Source organism: Haliotis cracherodii, unplaced genomic scaffold (assembly GCF_022045235.1).
Source record: "Haliotis cracherodii isolate W230 unplaced genomic scaffold, xgHalCrac1.p SCAF_12, whole genome shotgun sequence".
In the NCBI taxonomy this organism is placed as follows: domain Eukaryota; kingdom Metazoa; phylum Mollusca; class Gastropoda; order Lepetellida; family Haliotidae; genus Haliotis; species Haliotis cracherodii.
Genome location: NW_027266267.1, coordinates 32635419 through 32655832, shown reverse-complemented (window position 1 = coordinate 32655832; position 20414 = coordinate 32635419). Strand labels below are relative to the sequence as shown.

The 20414-nt window shown below is 37.7% G+C and overlaps 1 protein-coding gene across 8 annotated transcripts in view; it reads right to left on the bottom strand.

Moving 5' to 3' along the window:
* Positions 1-20414, bottom strand: part of LOC139458355 (roundabout homolog 2-like) — a 471546-nt gene that overhangs the window by 54788 nt on the left and 396344 nt on the right. For 7 of the 8 annotated variants that reach the window (XM_071239757.1, XM_071239758.1, XM_071239764.1 and 4 more), the window contains 2 exons: positions 13498-13572; positions 3497-3657 (listed from right to left, as the gene is read on the bottom strand). In XM_071239757.1, coding sequence (XP_071095858.1) covers positions 3497-3593 — 97 coding nt within the window. In that variant the 5' untranslated portion in view covers positions 3594-3657; positions 13498-13572. Of the gene's footprint in view, positions 1-3496; positions 3658-13497; positions 13573-14281; positions 14544-20414 lie in introns of those variants that run through there. The other variant, XM_071239760.1, reaches the window with a different exon arrangement.

The window sequence follows — 20414 nt, the reverse complement described above, 5'->3', positions numbered from 1 at the left end:
AGAAAATCAAGACTACTCACTCACTCACTCACTCAGTGTATGACAATCAAGATCAAACATTCAGTCCTTTCAACGAGTATTAAATACAACTTCCTGCTAAAAAAAGAAACAATCCATCAAATCATGTTCCGTTCTCAGATGTGTACAAATGTAAACATCTCTGCAAAGAACAGTTGCTGCCGATTGTATACATTTTAAAAAAAAGCTATTATCAAAAAGTAAATGTGACCAAAAATTAACAAATGCTGAATGATATTTATCAGTCATCACTGTATGTGTTTTAAAGTTAGTGAACTGCAAGTTCTTATTTTCTGCTTTGAGTTATTGGGTACATGAACTCATTTAAGTCCTGTCTTTATTTGGTTCAGATTTATTAATAGACCCCTGAGGCAGTTCAAACAATAATCAGGGAATAGTCAGCAATCTTAATCACATCTTCAAAATGTCTGCTGTTTTGTTTATGAAACTGCCATAAGGACCAGCTTTGAATCTCTCACAGATGGTACACAGGGAACCAATCTTTTTCCAAGGAATGAAAATATTGTGATTGAGTATGATCATATTTAAAGAGAGTTGGAGATGTGGGGGTGTTAACATAGAAACCAAAACGGAAATGATTAGGCCTAAACATACAAACATCTTGTGCAGAGCTGCGAATGTTTTCTACATGAACAGGGCCCTGTCCAACCTTATGAAGAAAAATGTCAGAAAATATGACTGACTTCTGTGTGTTTCATATACATACAGATTTACTTACTAGGCTCCGGGACAATAATAATAAACTAAATGTGTTTTAAAGCTGCACAATGTTTTGAAACCATGTATCTCAAACTGCCATCACACTCGCATGTCCTGACCTTCAGGTATTTATAGTAACACATTACTAGAGCTAGAATGGTTTCTTCCACATCATATTGATATTAAAGTATCCAGAGAAAACAGCAACACATCTTCCTGAGCTCAAAGAGTCTCAAACATGTGGCATATCAAAACACACTTCGTCTCATTTACTAAGACGGCTAAGTTTTGCTGTCGTGTCTTCTCCCTTTTTGATTTACAACACAAGGAATGAAGGAAATATAGTTTACAACCACCTTGATAAACACCCGGTGAACAGATCAACAGTTTATACTGAAGTCAATCTGCATGTCTGGATCTCTCTCCCCCCTGAGGTGTTTAGTGAATGTGATAAATAACGGATAGTCTGTGAGAACATTTCTTGCACAGATCGCAGTAGATTTAAACAGGGATTGCACTGAAATCTATAATCTGAACCTGATAATTGACTCTTGACTGAAGGGAAATTCAGAAACAGGAACACTAAAATATCCTTTCCAAAAGCTGGCAGCCCTTCTTCATCTGCCAGAAAGAATATGTACCTATTGTAAAACTATCAAAAAAAGAAGATGAAGAACATTTTCTGATGAGATGCCCTCTTCACAAAGATCTGCAACTACTATCATCACCCACTTCAGCTACACTTCTAAATCCACCAGCACCTTTTACAAGTATTATCTCCTTTTTCATTTACAAAAACACTGCATCTCCTCTCTTGACCTTCTTCCTTATAACAGTCATGTTCATGCTTTGTACCCTGTCCCTTGTGGGTGTTTATGTACATTAAAGTCGTCCTCTTGTCGTACATCTTGGGCGAATGGAATCAAAATACCCTGTCAGAGTATACATGTGATATCATTCCATTTAAGATCATTCTCCTGCCTAGCCGACCTCCCTGTAGACACTATTCGAGAAAGGTGTCGTAAAGTGTCGATAGTATAATGTAAGCCACTACAGGTACATTCAGCCATCACAATGAGGGCATAAACCGGCCATGAAAGTCAACTTCTGAAGCCAGCTGTTTAAAGCAGATCTCTATTTTTGAGGTATACATTTTTAACACTTTGATGAAGAACATGGATGAAAATGCCACACACATTGGCTTGTGATGACAGAATATCCTTGCCTGGCCACAAGTTACAGCCAACTGTGAAATTTTGTCTGATAATCTCTGTGGATCACTGCTCTTCAATCAACAGCTTCTAAATATCACAGCAAGAATGGTCTCACGCAATTGTTCACATCCTTATGCACAAGTGACTCTGCACTTATCCTATAGGTTTCATTACCTTTGGTTGCGTTTGGTATATTTGATGAAACTGATACCCCCTGTGTCAAGAAGAACATCTTTCCACTTTAGAAGTTTGTCATTCACAGTTCACAAAGATGTCTTTGTTTAAGGGCTCGTCAGACACTTATTCACTTGGAACATAAATTGCCAAGCTTAATATTACAAGGTGGATAACACTTGATATATTCACAGGTAAGACAGGTTTTACTAGAATTACATCATTTTATCATTACAACACAACTAAATCAAAATGTTGCCTGTGCATGGAAATCAACCAGCTTCCACCAGAATACATTTATATATTTATAAGCCAACAAGAACAATGACTGTTCATGAACTCAGGTAATGCTATAGGTGCAATGAGGTTTAAGTAACAGATTTTAGCTGTTCAAGCAGTTAAGTCCTTTAGGGACTGGCCATTTGATATTCTGGGGGAACCTTTGAAATTATCAAAAAACTATATAGTCCCCAGAAATTCTTGACAAAAATAATAATGCTTCAGACAATTGAAAGCAGAAGAAATTGTCTGCCACAAATTAACATTGTTCCAAGGTGTTTTCTTTAAAATATATTCACGCTCATAGATTTAATATCTGGTTTCACAGCTGCAGCTGAAAAACTATGTCATCTCCATACAAAATCCCAGGCCCGCATCCCAGAACATCAAATGGTCGGTCCCATAGCAATGGCCTGATCCACTGGTCATGGGTTTTATTCCACGATAAGGACAGATCATAATCCTGGGTTGGTCAGCATAATATTGAACAACATGTGTCATCCTGAGCTTTCCTCAAACAAAATGTGACACAAACTGAAAAACGGCATCAAATCCAACTCTGAAAACAACAATTGCGACTAATCTCATTAAAATCAGATCTTAGTTCTCACTACCACTAAACAAAGATCTGAGGACATCACATTACAGGTCACGTCAGAACGACCTTTCATCCAACCAATCAGAGTGTTGCTTACCAGATCAGGAAAGTGACATTCGGAATGTATTTTCTAATCATGCAACCTCAAAAAGTTTAACACAGAGTATTCCAAACGACAGTTGCACGCTTTACAACTGAATCCATACAATCTAGGCCATCTATTTAGGCATCCCAGAATGTAAAAGAATGCACAAGAAAGCTGTCTTCTGATTGGCTAATGTTGACTTCTTGTCAGTCAGTCAATTGGTTGGTCAAAGTTTGCGAAAGGTTGGTCTGACATGACCTGTAATTGGATGTCCTCAGATCATTGTCTAGCTGCAGTGAGAACTAAGATCTGATCTTAATGAGATTGCGATAGCGACTTACCTGATGCCTTCACATTTGGCAGACATTATGAGGTACCAATAGTGTAAAGACATTGAATTTAACTTACCTAGAGCATGTCCACTGATGACAAAGATTATGACAGTAAGTACTCCAGTCATGTACACACTGCCAACACAGCCTCGATTGAGGTAGTTCATCATCATTCTTCATGCTAGTCTAAACCCCAGCATGAAAATAACTCAAACTCCGACATGGGTACATCCAGTGCTGAAAGTACAGAAATCACAGGCTTAGTAAAATGAAAGGAGTTACCGTCAATAAGCAACAGTTGACAGAAAAAGAAATTCAAGATAAGACAACTCTGATATGTGCACGCACAGCCACACGGACGGATACACACACAGGGTAACAAATTAAAGGACATGAAAGTCCAAGTGTTCCTTAATTGTTTTCCAGGTTTCTCCTTCTTTGTATTGTATTGTATTGCGGGTGACAATCTGGGAGTGAAGGATGGAACACTGCATTGAAGTGGTGTTCCCTTATTTGTTTCCCTCAGTATATACATAAAAGTTGAAGCACATACGTGTATAAATTACTTCAGAAGAGAGAAGTACCAGGTTCTAAATGCCATGTGTCCAAATGATCTGCTGATCAAGAAGGGTGTCACATTACCTCTGAAACTCATTTGTTTGTTATTGCTGACAAAAAAAGATTCTTTTTTCAGATAATCATGTGTAATATAAGCTAAATTGAAGTCATTGATGGCTTAATCTACCTTCAAAATGTCAAGATTTTCTTTCTTTGTTTGCAATATTCAAGCTGCATGACAGTGGCCCATAAGTAATGGAATCTGAACGACAATCCAGTGACTGATATTGTGAACAACGATCCACCCATTGTGGTACAATGACACACCACCAACCAAATCACAGAGCTACACACCAGATCCATTTAGCTAAGTTGCAGGAGACTAATTCTAACCCAGAATCCCCAAGGGGTAAAACTAAAAGAATACAATCAGCATCAGTATTCAGGTCAAATAGAAGGTACTATTTGAATGCAAGAACATCTCATTTTCTCCACACATTCCTGTTGGGAGGAACAAAAAAGGCTACCCTAAATTTCACATAGACAAAGGGCACTAATAATTCAATAAACTTTGGCACACAAGGTGCATAAGAAAATAATGCACATGGAAACATTATTTTCTTTAACTTGCATGTCAGGAACTAAACATTAAAATCAGCATATTAAACAAAAGTGTAACGACAGTAAACTGACCTCTGGAATGGCTTCAAGTCACCATGTATGAAACAAGCTGATATAAGATGAACATTTTACTCACACAAGGAAAGCAGATAACTGGGTAAGAATAATCTAAATGTACCTGAAGATATTTTTGTTACAGTGATGATGTAGTGCTTGTCAGGATATGATGATCACACATTCATCATGATCAGCTGGTTGTCCCCGAACAAAACCCTGCATATATATGGCAACAAGTTCCTGAATCTTGTACCATGTGTCTGGGGGGAACTGAAGGAGGGAAGCTTTAAGTTTAGCTTTAAAGTGTAGCTAGTGTTTCTCCTCACGGCATGTCCACCCTACAGGTGCAGCCATATTGTACTGTTTGGTTATCAGGATTGAAAACATTCATTCATTCCAAGGAATACTGACCTGACAGCCAGTCAATCTCAATTCAGCTGTGATCAAATAACTCTGTCAGGGATTTCTCCTCTCAAGGCAACCAATAGCTAGAAAGAGCTTTCAGCAAACAGTGTGTACTTGAAAGGTCACGACCTGATGTTATTGTTTGTGACAGTACATGCAATGTTATTTTTTTTTAAACATATTTTACTCACATGAAAAGGATTGGGCACATGTTATCACAGCTTAGATCACCCTCTCCCACAGATGCTTATTTACAGTTGATACATTATGACAGACAGGAAAGAGGAGAACTGGAGAACCATATGGACATTAACATTGCTCACTCCATCTCTTTTGTTTTCTTTATATAGGTATCTACATTCCTGTTACCCTTTCTTTAAACATCATGGAATTATGAACAATTCAGTCTTTAAAATGGCAGTTTGGTTACAACTGAATACCTGTGTGTGTGTGTGTGTGTGTATGTGTGTGTGTGTGTGTGTGTGTGTGTGTGTGTGTGTGTGTGTGTGTGTGTGTGACTGACAGTATCTAATTGGTATACTAATTTAACAGACATAAGTCATACCATTTGTCACACTGACATAGCTGCATGACTAAAGTCATCAAAATATTGCCTGCATTTAGGAAGTTAAATGACAAAAACATGAGTATTCAATGACTTTCTGAAGAGACTAGTATTTGTCACTTGCAAAAAATATAGAAGTATAATTTGAAAGTAACATTCACAACAATGAGTTAACAAAATGAAAACAAGATACCAGTGGTCAAATATTGGAAAATTAAAACAATCATAATTTTAAACCATTGCGATGATGTCATGCTATTGTTGTGTAGTTGATTCTGAGACAGGAATTTGCTGGTCTTTCTCAATGTGCATTTTGTGCAAGTAAAACTGAAGCAACTGTATGTCATGAAACATTATAGAAAAATTATACATCAACCGTAACATTGTATAAGTTGGAAAATCACTCGAATCTGTTGTTTCAGGATGTCGAATCAATTCACCTCTTTGGGGCTTGTTGATTCTACTTCTAGAAACAACATATTCCAGTCATTTCTCCATTACACACAACATGGACACGGACAGACATGACCACCACTTGTCTGACATTCTGAGACAAGTACAAATCTAGACACGCTAGTTGTTTTATTGTAAATCTTGTTCTTTTACATAAGCCACAAGTCCAATATAAGGCCTAGATTGATATGACAAGGGTGTCTACCCCAGCATTAACCTAATCCATTACATCAGTATAATGAGTTTACACTGGCACACTGACTTACAATAGTTTTCTTACTTTAACAGATACAAGTCATGACCTTCAATTGCCAAGAGGTCAAAGTTATTTCCAAACCAATCAGAAGACAGCCTGCCTGTGCACTATGTTCCTAGTTATCCTAACTGAAGGTGAGTTACAAACTGAGAAGAATGCTGACTGGCCATAATCATCAGGTTACCCTGACGACCCTTAAGGAACTCTCTAATCACAAAGGGCAGAAAGAGTGTCTGCACATACTCCATGTTGGATTGGCTTGACATTAGGTCCTTCATGGCACAATACAAGAGAAGGAACCTTTGATAACATGTAATTAACAATCATTTGGAAGGGAGAAGGATTTTGTTGAAAATCATCAATGGATGGAATTCTAACAAACATGTAATCTGTTTGATTGCCTTTATCAGCATGTGAAGTTTGACCAAGCTAGCTTGCACCAAAATGAAGTCATGATGCAAAAGACAAAAGGAAGCTATTTTGAAAACATTGCAGCTGTAAGAGCAGAGATTTTGGCCTGATGGGCTTGTGCCCTTTAAGGCATGCAAGGCTTACTGATGTTATTTTAGACAATAAGAATTTGATCATATATTCTGTTGAGATGCACTCTGTATCTCGAAATACTGTCAAAACTTGCCCTAGCTATGCATCCAATAATACTTAAACAAGTAAAATATTCTAATCACAAGCACCTTTTGGAAAATTTATATCCTTTTTCATTTAGAACCTCCTCTCTAGACCTTCAACACCAATATTCCTGTTACATAAAGTCAATAACACATTCATTATACCATTTGTCTTCCATTCACTGGTTTATGTACAATAAAGTCATCTTCTAGAAATCAAGCATTTTGCTTATCAGATACACATGATACAAGTAATTCAGTTAAACAGGTCCTGGCAATATGAGAAGACCCATACTGTTTTATTTCCTTGAATTGGCTGCTTTAACACTACTGGTCTAATTCAACTATTTCTATCTGAAACAATTCAACAGCCGGATATTTCTGACACTGACATATACCTAGAATCTTAATTTGATATCTTATCCCCAAGAATGTATTTGACACTGGAGTTAGATAATCTGTAACAACTAGCAAAGATAATATGACTTGACTTGGGAACTTGAGTTGGTGGGATAAATATCTATCAAGTCTAGGAAAACTGTGAACTTGACAGTTTCACAAATGAAGACTATCCAGATGCATAAAACTGGCTGTGAAGAAATAGGTTCTGTCTGATCTGGGGTGTCATATGAATGAATCATCTCATTAGCATCATTACCAATTGCAGCCGCCCTTCCCTAAATCTACAATCTCTGCACACATTTAACCCTTTGAGAAACTTAACTGAAAATATAAATTCTCGTTTGCTCAAACACAAATTCAGTGATAGCATTTTTTTCCATCAGAAAAAATTCTTAGTTTTCTGTTTCCCACACAAAAAAAAAATAATCATATACTCCTGGTCCATATTGATTGAAAGAAAATGTGAATCGTTTTAGTGTGTTGACATATTTATTGAGGGATTTGTGTGTACACAAAGATAATATACTCTTTAATTAAAATGTGTGAAGTTGGGGCACTTCTCAAGTGTGACCTGTACCAGCCTCACATGTAACTCAGCACAAAGCTAAACTGTTGCAGGAAAATACACATGTTCTTAGCATTCCCTGAAGCAAGACCATTTGGAATGTGACATTAAGATATGCACTGAGAAAGCCTGAAGTCAATGCTCACATTACATGTTTAACCAGTTGAGAAGTCCTTTAACGTAGTAAATATCTGTGTTCGCATGTCATCATCTCATTATGATGTTGTAACAATTTTCAGACTTTGTCTCACACCCACTGGACAGATATGCGAGAGTTCACATTTGTACCTGTGCCGCGAGAGTTCACATTTGTACCTGTGCCGCGAGAGTTCACATTTGTACCTGTGCCGCGAGAGTTCACATTTGTACCTGTGCCGCGAGAGTTCACATTTGTACCTGTGCCGCGAGAGTTCACATTTGTACCTGTGCCGCGAGAGTTCACATTTGTACCTGTGCCAAGAAAATGTTATCTAAATCACACACGACTGCATCTTCGAGTTAATGAATGATTAATCATATAAATATTTTAAACAATGGTTACTTTTTCTTTTCTACATATTGGTACTCACAGTGTTTGAAATAATTTTAAAACCCAACAAGACAGTCGGGCAAGTGACCCATAAGTGTTGCCGGCCCATCTTCAAGTTACCTGCCCACATTCAGACATTATAAGTATTGAAAAATCGCAAAAAATGATAGAAAAATCGCGTCTTGATTCAATTGAAAAAATGCAAACAATTCCTGGAGAGTATACAAGGATATACATAATAAAACTGAATACATAAGTAGTCTTAAATTTATCTGCCATTTTCAGGCAGTCCGACAGAAAAGTTACCAGCCACGGACAGGCAGTTATTTCAGCCCCTGGTATTTCAGCCCCTGTTTTAGCAACAAATTCAGTTTGATGTCAATTGCAGGTAGTTGTATAAAATAAATATCTTAATAATCTCCAACACAAAAAAGTCATTATTTGGTCAAATTCCCTTAATCAATACCTCACAACACATTTTACAATTTAAAAAAAAAAATTCATTTCTTACAACATATAATACAGTGTTAGTGAAATAATTGAATATTTTTTTATGAGATACTCAATCACATTTTAACCTCCACATTTCAAAATAAAACCTTTCTATATTGTAATGGGCGAATCCAACATTGCTGAAGGGGCGACCAACACAATGATGAGTTATTGCTTCTAGCCTGAAGCATGAGATGCTTATCTGTTGGAACACCTTGTACCCTGGAACCAAAGCTTTCCAAGACATTAACTTCAAATACATACATTATTTGCAAATAAAATATTCATTCATATTTAGGGCTACACCCGAAAATCTGATGCTCCTGTCAATTACTTTTGCAGACACTGTTTATACACTTCCTTAGCTTTTTACAAAACGATCGTATCTCCTGTATGTAAAGGAACACATGCATGAATATTTCTGCCCAAAGGTTGTTGAGAGTTGATAATAAAAAGAGACTTAGAGTGTAACATGGAGGTGTAACGTATGTGCTTGGCATGTAGACGGGTGCTTTGTTGGCTTCACAGGTGTTTTAACCCCGGTGGATGGCACAGATATAATATTAGACCCCACACAGTTGAAAACTGGATGAGATTTGAAGATAAAGATCTTCTTTATTCTGGTTGACGCAGAAAAGTGTACCAGGTAACCCTGAAAGTAAGTATCTATTCTCTGCGACATATATGTCTTACCAACTTCACACAGCTATCCCTGCAGTGGACACATTGATACAAACCGACCTTGTCTTTCATCACCATAATAACAGTATGTGCACAGAATGTTTGTCAATTAACTCTTATTCAGTGATGAAAATGTGTTTTGTGTTGTTTTTTTACTGAAAGTTAGCTGGCTTTGAATGATATATGTGTATAATATGTATAATGACATGTATCGCAAAGGTTGTCCTTGAGGTAACAAAATCTGAAGAAAATTCTTAGCCCTGCTTATTATCACAACCATTTTGTCAGTGAAAGGGTACTTTAGAGCTCATCCTTATGATATAGACAATTTTAACATACAAATGTTTCAACTGAGAGATTGTGTGGGATATGATGAAAGTGTCCCGATATTAAATAGATTTTTGTTGATCTCCTCCACGAAGCATGTGGTCGACATAAGATCTATGGTCATAAATTACCAGTCATAGGCTAATGAGTGTTTTATCTGGCCCAGGACCTCAGGTGTAACTGTGTGCAAGTGGCCCCTTGGGGCGGGCCTATGGTCAGATGGGTGACAGGCTCACACCGGCACAGAGGCCTCTCCCCTTATGTTAGGTGTGTCCATATCCTGGGGGGTCACATTAACTACGAACTCTGATGTAATCAACCTGTAGATAGTGGACAAAGAGGTGTAGCATCAATCTGCATTACAAGCTCTGGAGGAGGGAATGGTGTGAAGATAAACTTGCTTGATACTTTCAGTGTCATATCTTTGGTTATGTGAATTGGGAATATTTTGGGGGAATAACAGACGATTTATTGTTTACCATTAGCAGACCAACTATACACAAGAAAATTCCCCAAAATAAAAGTTTTAGGACAAATGAAATTGGGGAAAAATAGTACGATATAGCTAATGTAACATTTGATTATGACATAACATTTAAGTACCATTTTCAATTAAATTGATCATGTTGATTATGAAGAGATCTTGTCTCTTATATTTTTTATGATGTTTTTGTCAGCACTGGTTTATATTGCACTAGTTTTGTTGCAGATTTTTTTCTCAGACTATTCTAAACAATAACTAAACTGGCAAAAATAATATCAAAAGCAATATTGCTGTTCGGTTGGCTGTAAGCTATTTCTGTAAATTGAATGATAATGTTGACTGAATAAACACTTCAGTTGCCACTCGTATTATATCAGGAACAGAATCACGTCTTACACCTGTTTGATAGATGAAACAGGTACACCTTGGCAGACCAGGAGAATCTTGGCATTGTTTATGGCCAAAAGAGGCCATAGAGAGAGGAAAACAGATAACCTGCTAATAAACGAGACAGGAGTTTCAAATGCTCTTTATTGTTAATTGATGAACACAATGTGGTAAGTCTTTGGAGTACTTCTGGTCTGTACCGCCAGTTCTTACAGTCCTATGTTGAGACCAGGTCATCCTTAACCCTTTTAACAAACACCTGGTGTCATCACTGATTTTTAGGCCCCCATTCACATCATTTTTCACCACTATATCCTTTTACACCCAATGGAATCTGTTCCGGCAGATAATCGAGACTGATCATTCCCTGGCCTTGATGTTTTATAGTTCTCTTCTTACATTCATTATTATGTTTCAATATATACCCAGAGAAAGCAAAATAGACTTTTAGAATGCACACTACAAAAGTATACTTCTATTTGTATGTAATTACCATCATCTATTATGGATGTTATACAGTCATGTCATAATGAGATACTTTAATTTATATGCTTGGAAAGAGGAACACCCTGAGGGTTGTTTGTGCCCCAGCCTGCCGGTAAGACCAGACCTTAAGTATCAATTTCAATGACTTGTGTGTTAGGTTGTAAGTAGTGGTTACATCTATTTCCGTTTTTAAACCTCTAAGAACACAATCCTTGCTTAACACAATCAGCCTTTTCATACATCCATCTCTGAAAAGCCCAAACCTCAATTGCCATCCAGCGAGTTGTTTGCCACATTTAGGTATTTGTAGCTGCCTGACTGGCGGATCTGATTTCACAGTTTAGTGTTGGAATCGGAGCGAGATGATGACGATGTATGGCTTAGGATTAGGATATAAACAACAGCCAAGCTAATCTACACAGACAGTGTGTGAAATCCTAACTGGGGGAATATTTGGTCAGTTGTTGAATTGTGGTCGGGGTGTGTGGCTCATCTAGGGATGATAAGACAGGCTTCTAGGAGCAAATCTAATCTGGAGAAGCATGTGTGAGACTCCGAGCACATGTGGCTTTAGTTGTGGGAGTGGAGAAAGCAAGAGGGTAGTGGAAAGTCCCAGGCAGACATGGTATACCGATAGCGCAAATATAGTCACTCAACACCAGAAACCAATGACATTGTAATGGCAGAAGTACCCCCCACTGACATGTCTATGCACATTGAGGAAAGGACAGTACATGGATGATAACTCAATTGAACTCCAAAAACCTCTGATTATTAAAAAAACATCTTCATGATATATGCTATTATATTTCACATATTGCTGGATATTGTAAACCAGTATCCATGGTAACAAGGTATTCAGCATCATAACTAGTTTCCTGACATTGTCTTTGTTGGTATAAAAATTGATCTCGGAAAAGTGTGTAACCATATTCTCCAAAGTGTAAAGTCCATGCAGGTTAATAAATGTTTGGTAGTGAGTGTTGCCTGATCGTCATGAAGTGAGCTTGCTAAAACAATAACTATGAACACACAAATTACAGCAGGGAAAACATTTCATTCAACTGCAACATAAATAGCAGGATGTGACCGAAAAACTGCTGATAATTTCTTCATGTCACTGAATGTGACTACTAGTGCCACAGACAAGAGAGCCATTGTATGTAAAACACGGGACTTATGCATGTATGTTTTCCACATACAAAGTTTCGGGGGACATAACGTATGTTTGTGAAATGTTCTTCACTAACCACACAAATTCCTGCGACATCTGCAGATGTAAATGACAGTAACAGACATTAGAAGCAACATCCAAGCCTGATCTCTTACAGGAGGCAGATGTAGGAGTTACTTTCTCTGTCTGTGTTGACAAGAAGAAGAAGAAGAAGAAGAAGAAGAAGAAGAAAGAAAACTACTACCCTGTAACTCTATGCACAATGCATGTACAAAGCTCATTTCTATATATTAGAATGGCAAACAGTCAAGTAGCTAATGACTGCAAACCTCACAGCAATGTAAAAATGATCATCACCATGTGTCTGATTCACTGTTGCAGAGACAGGGCAGCCACCTTCTGCAAAGCCGGCCGACTGGACAGACTTCAGCAAGACGGGGATGGAGTAATCAATACAAATTATGATAGCCATATAGGATCCATTATCATTTATAGCCGACGTCCATCATACAGCACGACACAACACATCCCTGATGGGAGTATGGCCTTGCAAGAAAATGCTATAGAATAAAGAGGACGAGTATTTCAAGGTGACCAGGTTTCAGGGTGTATAATGGCTATAACATGTTGCACCCGATATGTTCAAGATCCATGGTAAACAAAGGTCAGTATTAGGGAAAGAAAGTGAATGTTGCTTGTGTTTGTCTGCCTGTTAGCCCCTGTTTGAACATTGGAAAGGTTCTGACTGATGTGGATGGTGGTATATAGTAGCTAACCATGTATCCTCACACTACAAGAGCATACATTTATTGAAATACCTTTTGTTTTGTTTTGTTTTGTTATTGGTCTTTCCACATATTTTGTATAATCCATGTTGAGAATAACCATCATACAGTTCATACAGACACAAACAACTGTATGGCAACCCAAACAACGGTACTACATTCCAAACAACTATACTACAGACATCATGGACACATAGATATATAAGGAAGTGAAACATTCATACCTTTTCTGTAGGAATCCTTAGAATCACAAAGTAAATCCAAGTGCAATTGTGTAACTCCAAATAGGTATTAGTCCACTGAAACATAAGAGAAAAGGCCTTGAGTTGATGTCACGTAAAGATCAATCAGTTTCAAGTGAACATTCAGGAAAGTGTATCAATTATTGAAGCCTTCCTAGTGTTCTACGATGTGAGATACGAGAAAGTAAACACTGGTTATTCTCTGTTATTCCACAAGGAAGAGTCACCTTAATCAATCTCACTGAGCAAATACGAGGTGTTAGCACACTGGTCCCCTAGTGTACCAGGCACTGGAGTCCACCGACACTGAAATAGATGTGCAATAAGCATGCATGCAATGGACACTCATATCCCATAAACCCTATTTGCTTGCCACTGTAGTGCAAGACTTGAGAAACAGGAATTTCAGCTAGCATCACATTATTCCAATATGCGTGACTTCAACTGGAGTCCACAATTTGACTTTTGAAGTAGCATGCTCCCCCATGCAACAGCTACATCCATCAGACTGTGTTCATGTACCGCTAACATCGTACATGTTCAATAACACTGATGGCTAGCACTGAAATGTGCTTCCAGGAATATCAGAAACAGAGATCCAAACTGATGCCTCATACATAACATAAACACATCCTCCATACAGGCAGTGGCACACCTTGACAAAGGGTTACTACTGCAGACTATTATCCTTCATCCAGTGCCATTACAGAGTCCATCAGGAGGTCCCAAACCAAAACAATGATCCAGATCTGACTGAAGCACTCACATGAAACAACTCCACTCCACAACCAGTTCAGCTGATATCACAACCGGCATTGACTATTCCGTGATTGATCCAGGAATCTACGGTATATGGTCCTGAGACTGTTCAAAGCTTGTATCCTCCTACAAGTGACTATCAACCAGTAGCATGTCCCTAACCCGATAGCACTGTGTGTCTCCTCTCACTGTAATGTACAACTAAGCCGTGTGCTTGGCGTAACCGTCTCTCTCTCTGGCCCTAACAGCCTACAGGCGTGAGGATTCGGCTAGCTGGATTCCCCGCATACAGGCCAGTGTGCCTGCTTTCAGTTAGGCATGAATGAACGATAGAAGAAAGAAGCATTTCCCCTGCCAGGGCACCTGTCAATCAAGGAAGGGAGTGGGATTGTCTGGTCTCATTAACCAATCAGGACACTCCTAGCTATGATTGACAGCCAGCCAGATAATGAAATGAGAGTGGACTGTCACTTAGGACCTTTGTATAATGAGGTATTGTATAGTAGGACCCTATAGCGAGGTTTACACCGATTGTCCCAAGGCTAATTTCTTCAGCTTTATAGCGAGGTCTCTGTTGATTGAGCCTCATGGAAAGATGTTATATGAAATAGAGTTTTGGTTCTTTTAGTTATAAATGAGTGTATTTCACCATTAACTTTACAACAACTTACTAAAGATTAAACATTATCCTCAAAAGCTCATATTGCTATTCTACATAACCCTACCACCCTGGTCATAAATCCTGCTTTGCAATGATGAACAATAGCCTCCATCTGCTGATTAGTACTCACAGAGGTATTTCAGGAGGTCAACAGAATTGTATACTGGTGATATTTACACAGAGATAGGTGTTATACCAATAGAGCAATAAAACATTTATTGTTGGTTTGGCGTCCAGTTTATTGGAGGATAAATATACTGCATGCAGGTCTCCTTTGTAATGAAATCCTTAATCAACAGTGAACAATAGAACTGGGAGGCGCCGGCTGTAGTGATACAGGCAAACGATACAAGCATTACTTTCATGCTCTTCAATATTTTCATCTTTTGAATACATCTTATATTCCAGTTTCATGACTATATATATTTTATAAAGACATTACTGCACTTCCACTAACCAAACTGACTGGTTACTTTGTACCACTTAATACTTATGTTGTTGTATATTTCAACCATGGACATTGAAAACTATGCTTCCTATAAACGTAGGTTACCAAGGCAACTGACAGAATCATAATTTCTTTACACAATCAATATTTTAAAAGAGCATTCAGATGAAACACAACGAGACAGGTTAGGATGTAGAAAGGAAGATAAACGGATTATGTACTTGGTTACAGCAAAATCCCTTGTTGAGTAGGATGTATTATACAATGAGTATCTGGGCCAAGTCATCCACGACAAGGCTTGAGGTGTCAGCCTTGCTGTTATTCAACTTGTAATTAATTGCCCTGTTACAGTTTGATTGACATAATAAACAGTTTGAACTGACATCATAAAGTCATTAATTGCTAATTCCTAACATCTTGTGTACACTAATGGAAAACACATTGATATTTTTTTTTATTTATCCTCCCAGAAATCGGACCCCATGTTGGTGTGAAGTAGATTTATAAAAAGTACTTCACGCTCCAAAGTTGGCCACACTATTCTGGGTTTTTCACACGTTTTCAAAGTGAAATATTTGGTTGGTAACGTCCCTGAGAGGCATTTAAAACTTCTTTGATAGGCATTTAGAAGTTGGAGTACTAAGTAAGGATAAGAATTTATGGATGGACAACTTCTTTATTACAATTAAGAGCGACGTTTCGGTGTAGGTTCTAACACCGTTACCAAGCAAGTGAAAATGGTGTTAGAACCTACACCGAAACATCGCTCTTAATTGTAATAAAGAAGTTGTTCATCCATAAATTCTTATCCTTACTTAGGCATTTAAAAGTTGGAGTACTAAGTAAGGATAAGATATATGGATGAACAACTTCTTTGTTACACTGTAGATACTCTGTACATCACTTGATAACAGTGTTACAACCTACAGGGTAGCTCCATATTGTAATGAAGTTGTTCATCCATTTATCTTTTCCTTACTAATTTGGTAGCTAAAAAAAAGAGAAAATACGATGTAGGGAATTTTTTATTTTTGAAGTTTGGTTTGGATCACCAGGTGATAATAGAATTAAAAAAACCATCTTGGCCTGTCTTGAGTGTCTATGAATCTAAAATCTGACAGCAGCATTTCATTTTTATTGTCAAAGGTATCTTTACTGTTGACTATAAAAAAAACTTATTCTGATATATAATATATATATATATATATTTTTCATTTTTAAGGTTGGCGAATCTCTTATCCAAGCAAAAATACAATGCAAGGCCCTAGGAACATATAGGTCAGAGAAAAGAAGGAAATCAACCCCCACCAACACTGGCCAGGGCAGTACACATACAAACTAACCAAAACATAGCATGACCAAAGTGAACTGACACTGACAACCCAAGAGTGACAAGTGACTTGTTCATTGCATAATGGACATGAGACTGCTGGCCAATCACAACTCCAATATCTTGTTAGTACCCAGTGGGATACAACAGCTGTCAACTGAGGTGTTATGTAATGTAATTCACCACCTAATGTTCCTCTCAGGCCTGCATGCAATTTCTGTGGATTAACTGTCAAATACCTGTGAACATCACTCGTTATTTGCTCAGTAAATACTCAGAGCTGCTGTGAAAGATTAATCCATGGTTGGCTGAGGAGTATGTTTTGTAGATCGTTCAAATTCATCTCAAACTGTCATTGTACTTAAATGGTCACTTACTTGATATGGACGTGATTAATAGTTCATTATTAGTTGTGAGTTTACAGGCCGTATTCATATGGTGGCTGTACTGCTGTGTTGTGTTACACAACAAATTAACAGTTACGTTTGATACACATTGTGTGAGTGGTGGGTGCTGCTGGTAGGGCAGGACACGCTTAATATGTTTGCCGACACCCGGGCACTACGACAATCGTAACTCACATGCTTTAACATAGACTTACAACAATCGTAGCGCTACGATCGCTTTGTGGAACGGGACCCTGGTGTCATCACTGATTTTCAGTGATCCATCCATATAATTTGTACCATTATTTTGACTTTTATGCCCAATGAAATCTGTTTCAGCAGATAATCGAAACTGATTGTTTTCTGATGTTAACAATTTATATTCACTTTAGACACATACAACTTTCAGATTTTGTATTTTAGTTTAAACATATTTTTATTTTAACTGCAAATTGGGATTGGTAAACAAGACAATGCTTATTTTAATACAACTCCCTATATAAAAACCAAGTAACTTAAGCAAGTCAAGGTGTACACATAATAATTACACAAGGTTTACCTTGGTGGTCAGTTAACAAGCATAATCAACATAGTTTGGTTTTCCTAGTCACAATGATGGGATGATACCTAATATAAGGTGCTACATCATGTACACAAGACACGTGTATATTATGAGTGAGTGTTTAGAGTATTTATTAAGTTTAACCCTCCAGATTGTGATGCAACTACAGACAGATGAAAGGATTTCGTGATACATTAGATGGTAGGCTTTCACACCCATAAAGTACTGTATTAATATCATATCCTTTTGTATTTTAATAAGATGAGCTCAGTAGTTCCACTTTAAAGCATGTCACAAAAACATGCACACACCTAGTTGTAGATTACATTAACTACATTATTCCTATATAATTTGTCTGTGAGCATGTACACATCAAGTGGAATCTGTGCTGCAGGCAAATCCACATGTCCATGCTAGGAATAGATTATTCCCTTTCCAACACAATAGAGAAAATCAAACATGACATTTTACAGTATCTGTGCTACCATGCTCTACGTCAGAACATTCTCTTTTAAGCCCAGTCAATATTTCAAGACAACTGACATGAATTGAAATTATACTGCTCAAAACAAGTTAAAGAACACCCACAAGTGGAAGGCTGTGTTTCAGTACCCACCCGCCAAGTAACTATAGTCATATAAAAAAAACCTCAGTGTTCCTTAACTTCTTTTGTGTAATATATTAAGAAACAATTTTAAGATCCTCTGAAAGATTAGGTGAGTTTATCGATATTGCATGTGACATCTCCCGTATGGCTAATTATATTCACACTGTATTTGAACCATAAATGATGAGTAACATTTAGTCACAGAACTAAAGTTGCCTCATTTAAAACTTTATCCACAAAGTAAACATTAAATAAAATTCAAATGGAACCCAGAACAATGCTTCATTTTCTAGAGCTGAGGCACTCCAGAGATGCCAAATCAATCTAGACTTGAGTAGGACTCCTTTTTCAATATATTCTCAAGGGTCTGGAAGTGAGTGAGTGAGTGATGGCATGTCAGTTTAATGTGGGAGGAAAGCCCGAAGTGATTCAGGTCTCAGACGTTTACCACTTCGGTGAAACCCACGAGCATGGGTATGGTGCTGACAAACCTAGAAACATAGTAGGGGTGAACCAGGATTCGAACCCATAATCATAGGTTTCTGGCTTGCCCAGGGGACGCAACTCTGCACAGCGAATCGCGACGCCTTAGATGACTGGGCCACCTGTGCCCCCTGGAGGGTCTGGGAGGGTGACTATGTAAATGGTGGAATAAGGTGTTATACTGTATGTCTGTATTCCCATCAACAGGTCAAGACAATGATATTGACATCAGACATATGCCACGAACAGGGTCATCAATATGCAATACCTGAGTTTGACACAATCTACACAGCAGGAAACAGGATAGTTGGTGAATAATTGAATATGATTATCAGTTAACCTACATGTAGTGCCAGTGACACATTACCTCACAGTGGTGACAATACACACCTTTAGCAACTGATAAACCCACACAGTATTTGCAGCAGGACATGATGGACACTTGACTGTGGAGTTCTGACAACCATGCAGTTTCAATAAATAAAAGAGGTAATGAATGGAGACCTGTTCCTTACAGAAAATCTCCCCATGCTGAATTATACATGTGTTTATATGTAATGTTTTCACAGGAACTGAAGAGCATATCAATATATCCCAACAATGGTGTAGGTTACGAGGTTGTTGGTGCATGTTTCCATCATCTGAAGCTTTGTCCTATACATTTATTCCTGTATGACATAAATAACAATGAATATTTCAGTAACTGTAGTTAGCTGTGCATGCATAATGCTAATACCATATTCTACATAATAACTGCCCAGGGCACTCACAAAATTAAAAATAGGGGGCTCTTATATTATTTTGGTGAAAAACAACACGTGTATTATACACGAATAAATAAGTCTTCTGTACATTGACCAATCAGAAGGGGTGCTAATTGGCATTGTTCACTAGCCAATATATAAGCAAATATCGCTGTGGGCGCTTATTAGAGCAGGGTGCTTATTACGTCGAATACAGTAAATTTCCCTTTGCTATTTTGTGATAATTGTTTTGTTATCAACAATTCAACATTAATATTAGTTCAATGACTGAATATAAATAATGAATTAATTATCAGTATCTATCATATTAATTTAACCTACTTTGACAATTAACCTTAGATTATTCAATACCGTGGCTATTAATAGATAATTGTCTATATGCACTGTTGGTCTGACATTTGATAACTGATTCATAAGCTCTTCCACATCCTTCATCCAAATAACCCATGCATCCATTGATTTCAACCGTCCTTCTCTTGACACATTTCATTTTCACTGATATTTCCCATATGATGAGGTAAGTATCCATCAGTACCACAGATGACACTCCGATGAAGACATTACAAAGGCACCTCATATTAGAAATTACACTGATCAAGATCTATTCATAGTTAAACCCATTACAAATATTGCAAATACTGCTTCAGCACACCATATGACATTTTCAAATGGAAACAACAAAGAGTTATTGATAAGTTCCTAATTGGATAATGCCAAATGACTGAGCCTAGAGAAAGTATTCATTGTTTAGTTGGCATTGTTTATTTGTGGCCAAGGCCGACATTGTGTTGCTGTCAGATGGTATATGTTCCAACAGTGTCACGTACCTACTGGCCAGCCAACCATGTGTTGATGTAAGCTTCTTACCAGGCACAGGACAAAGCTTGCTGGATTAAACA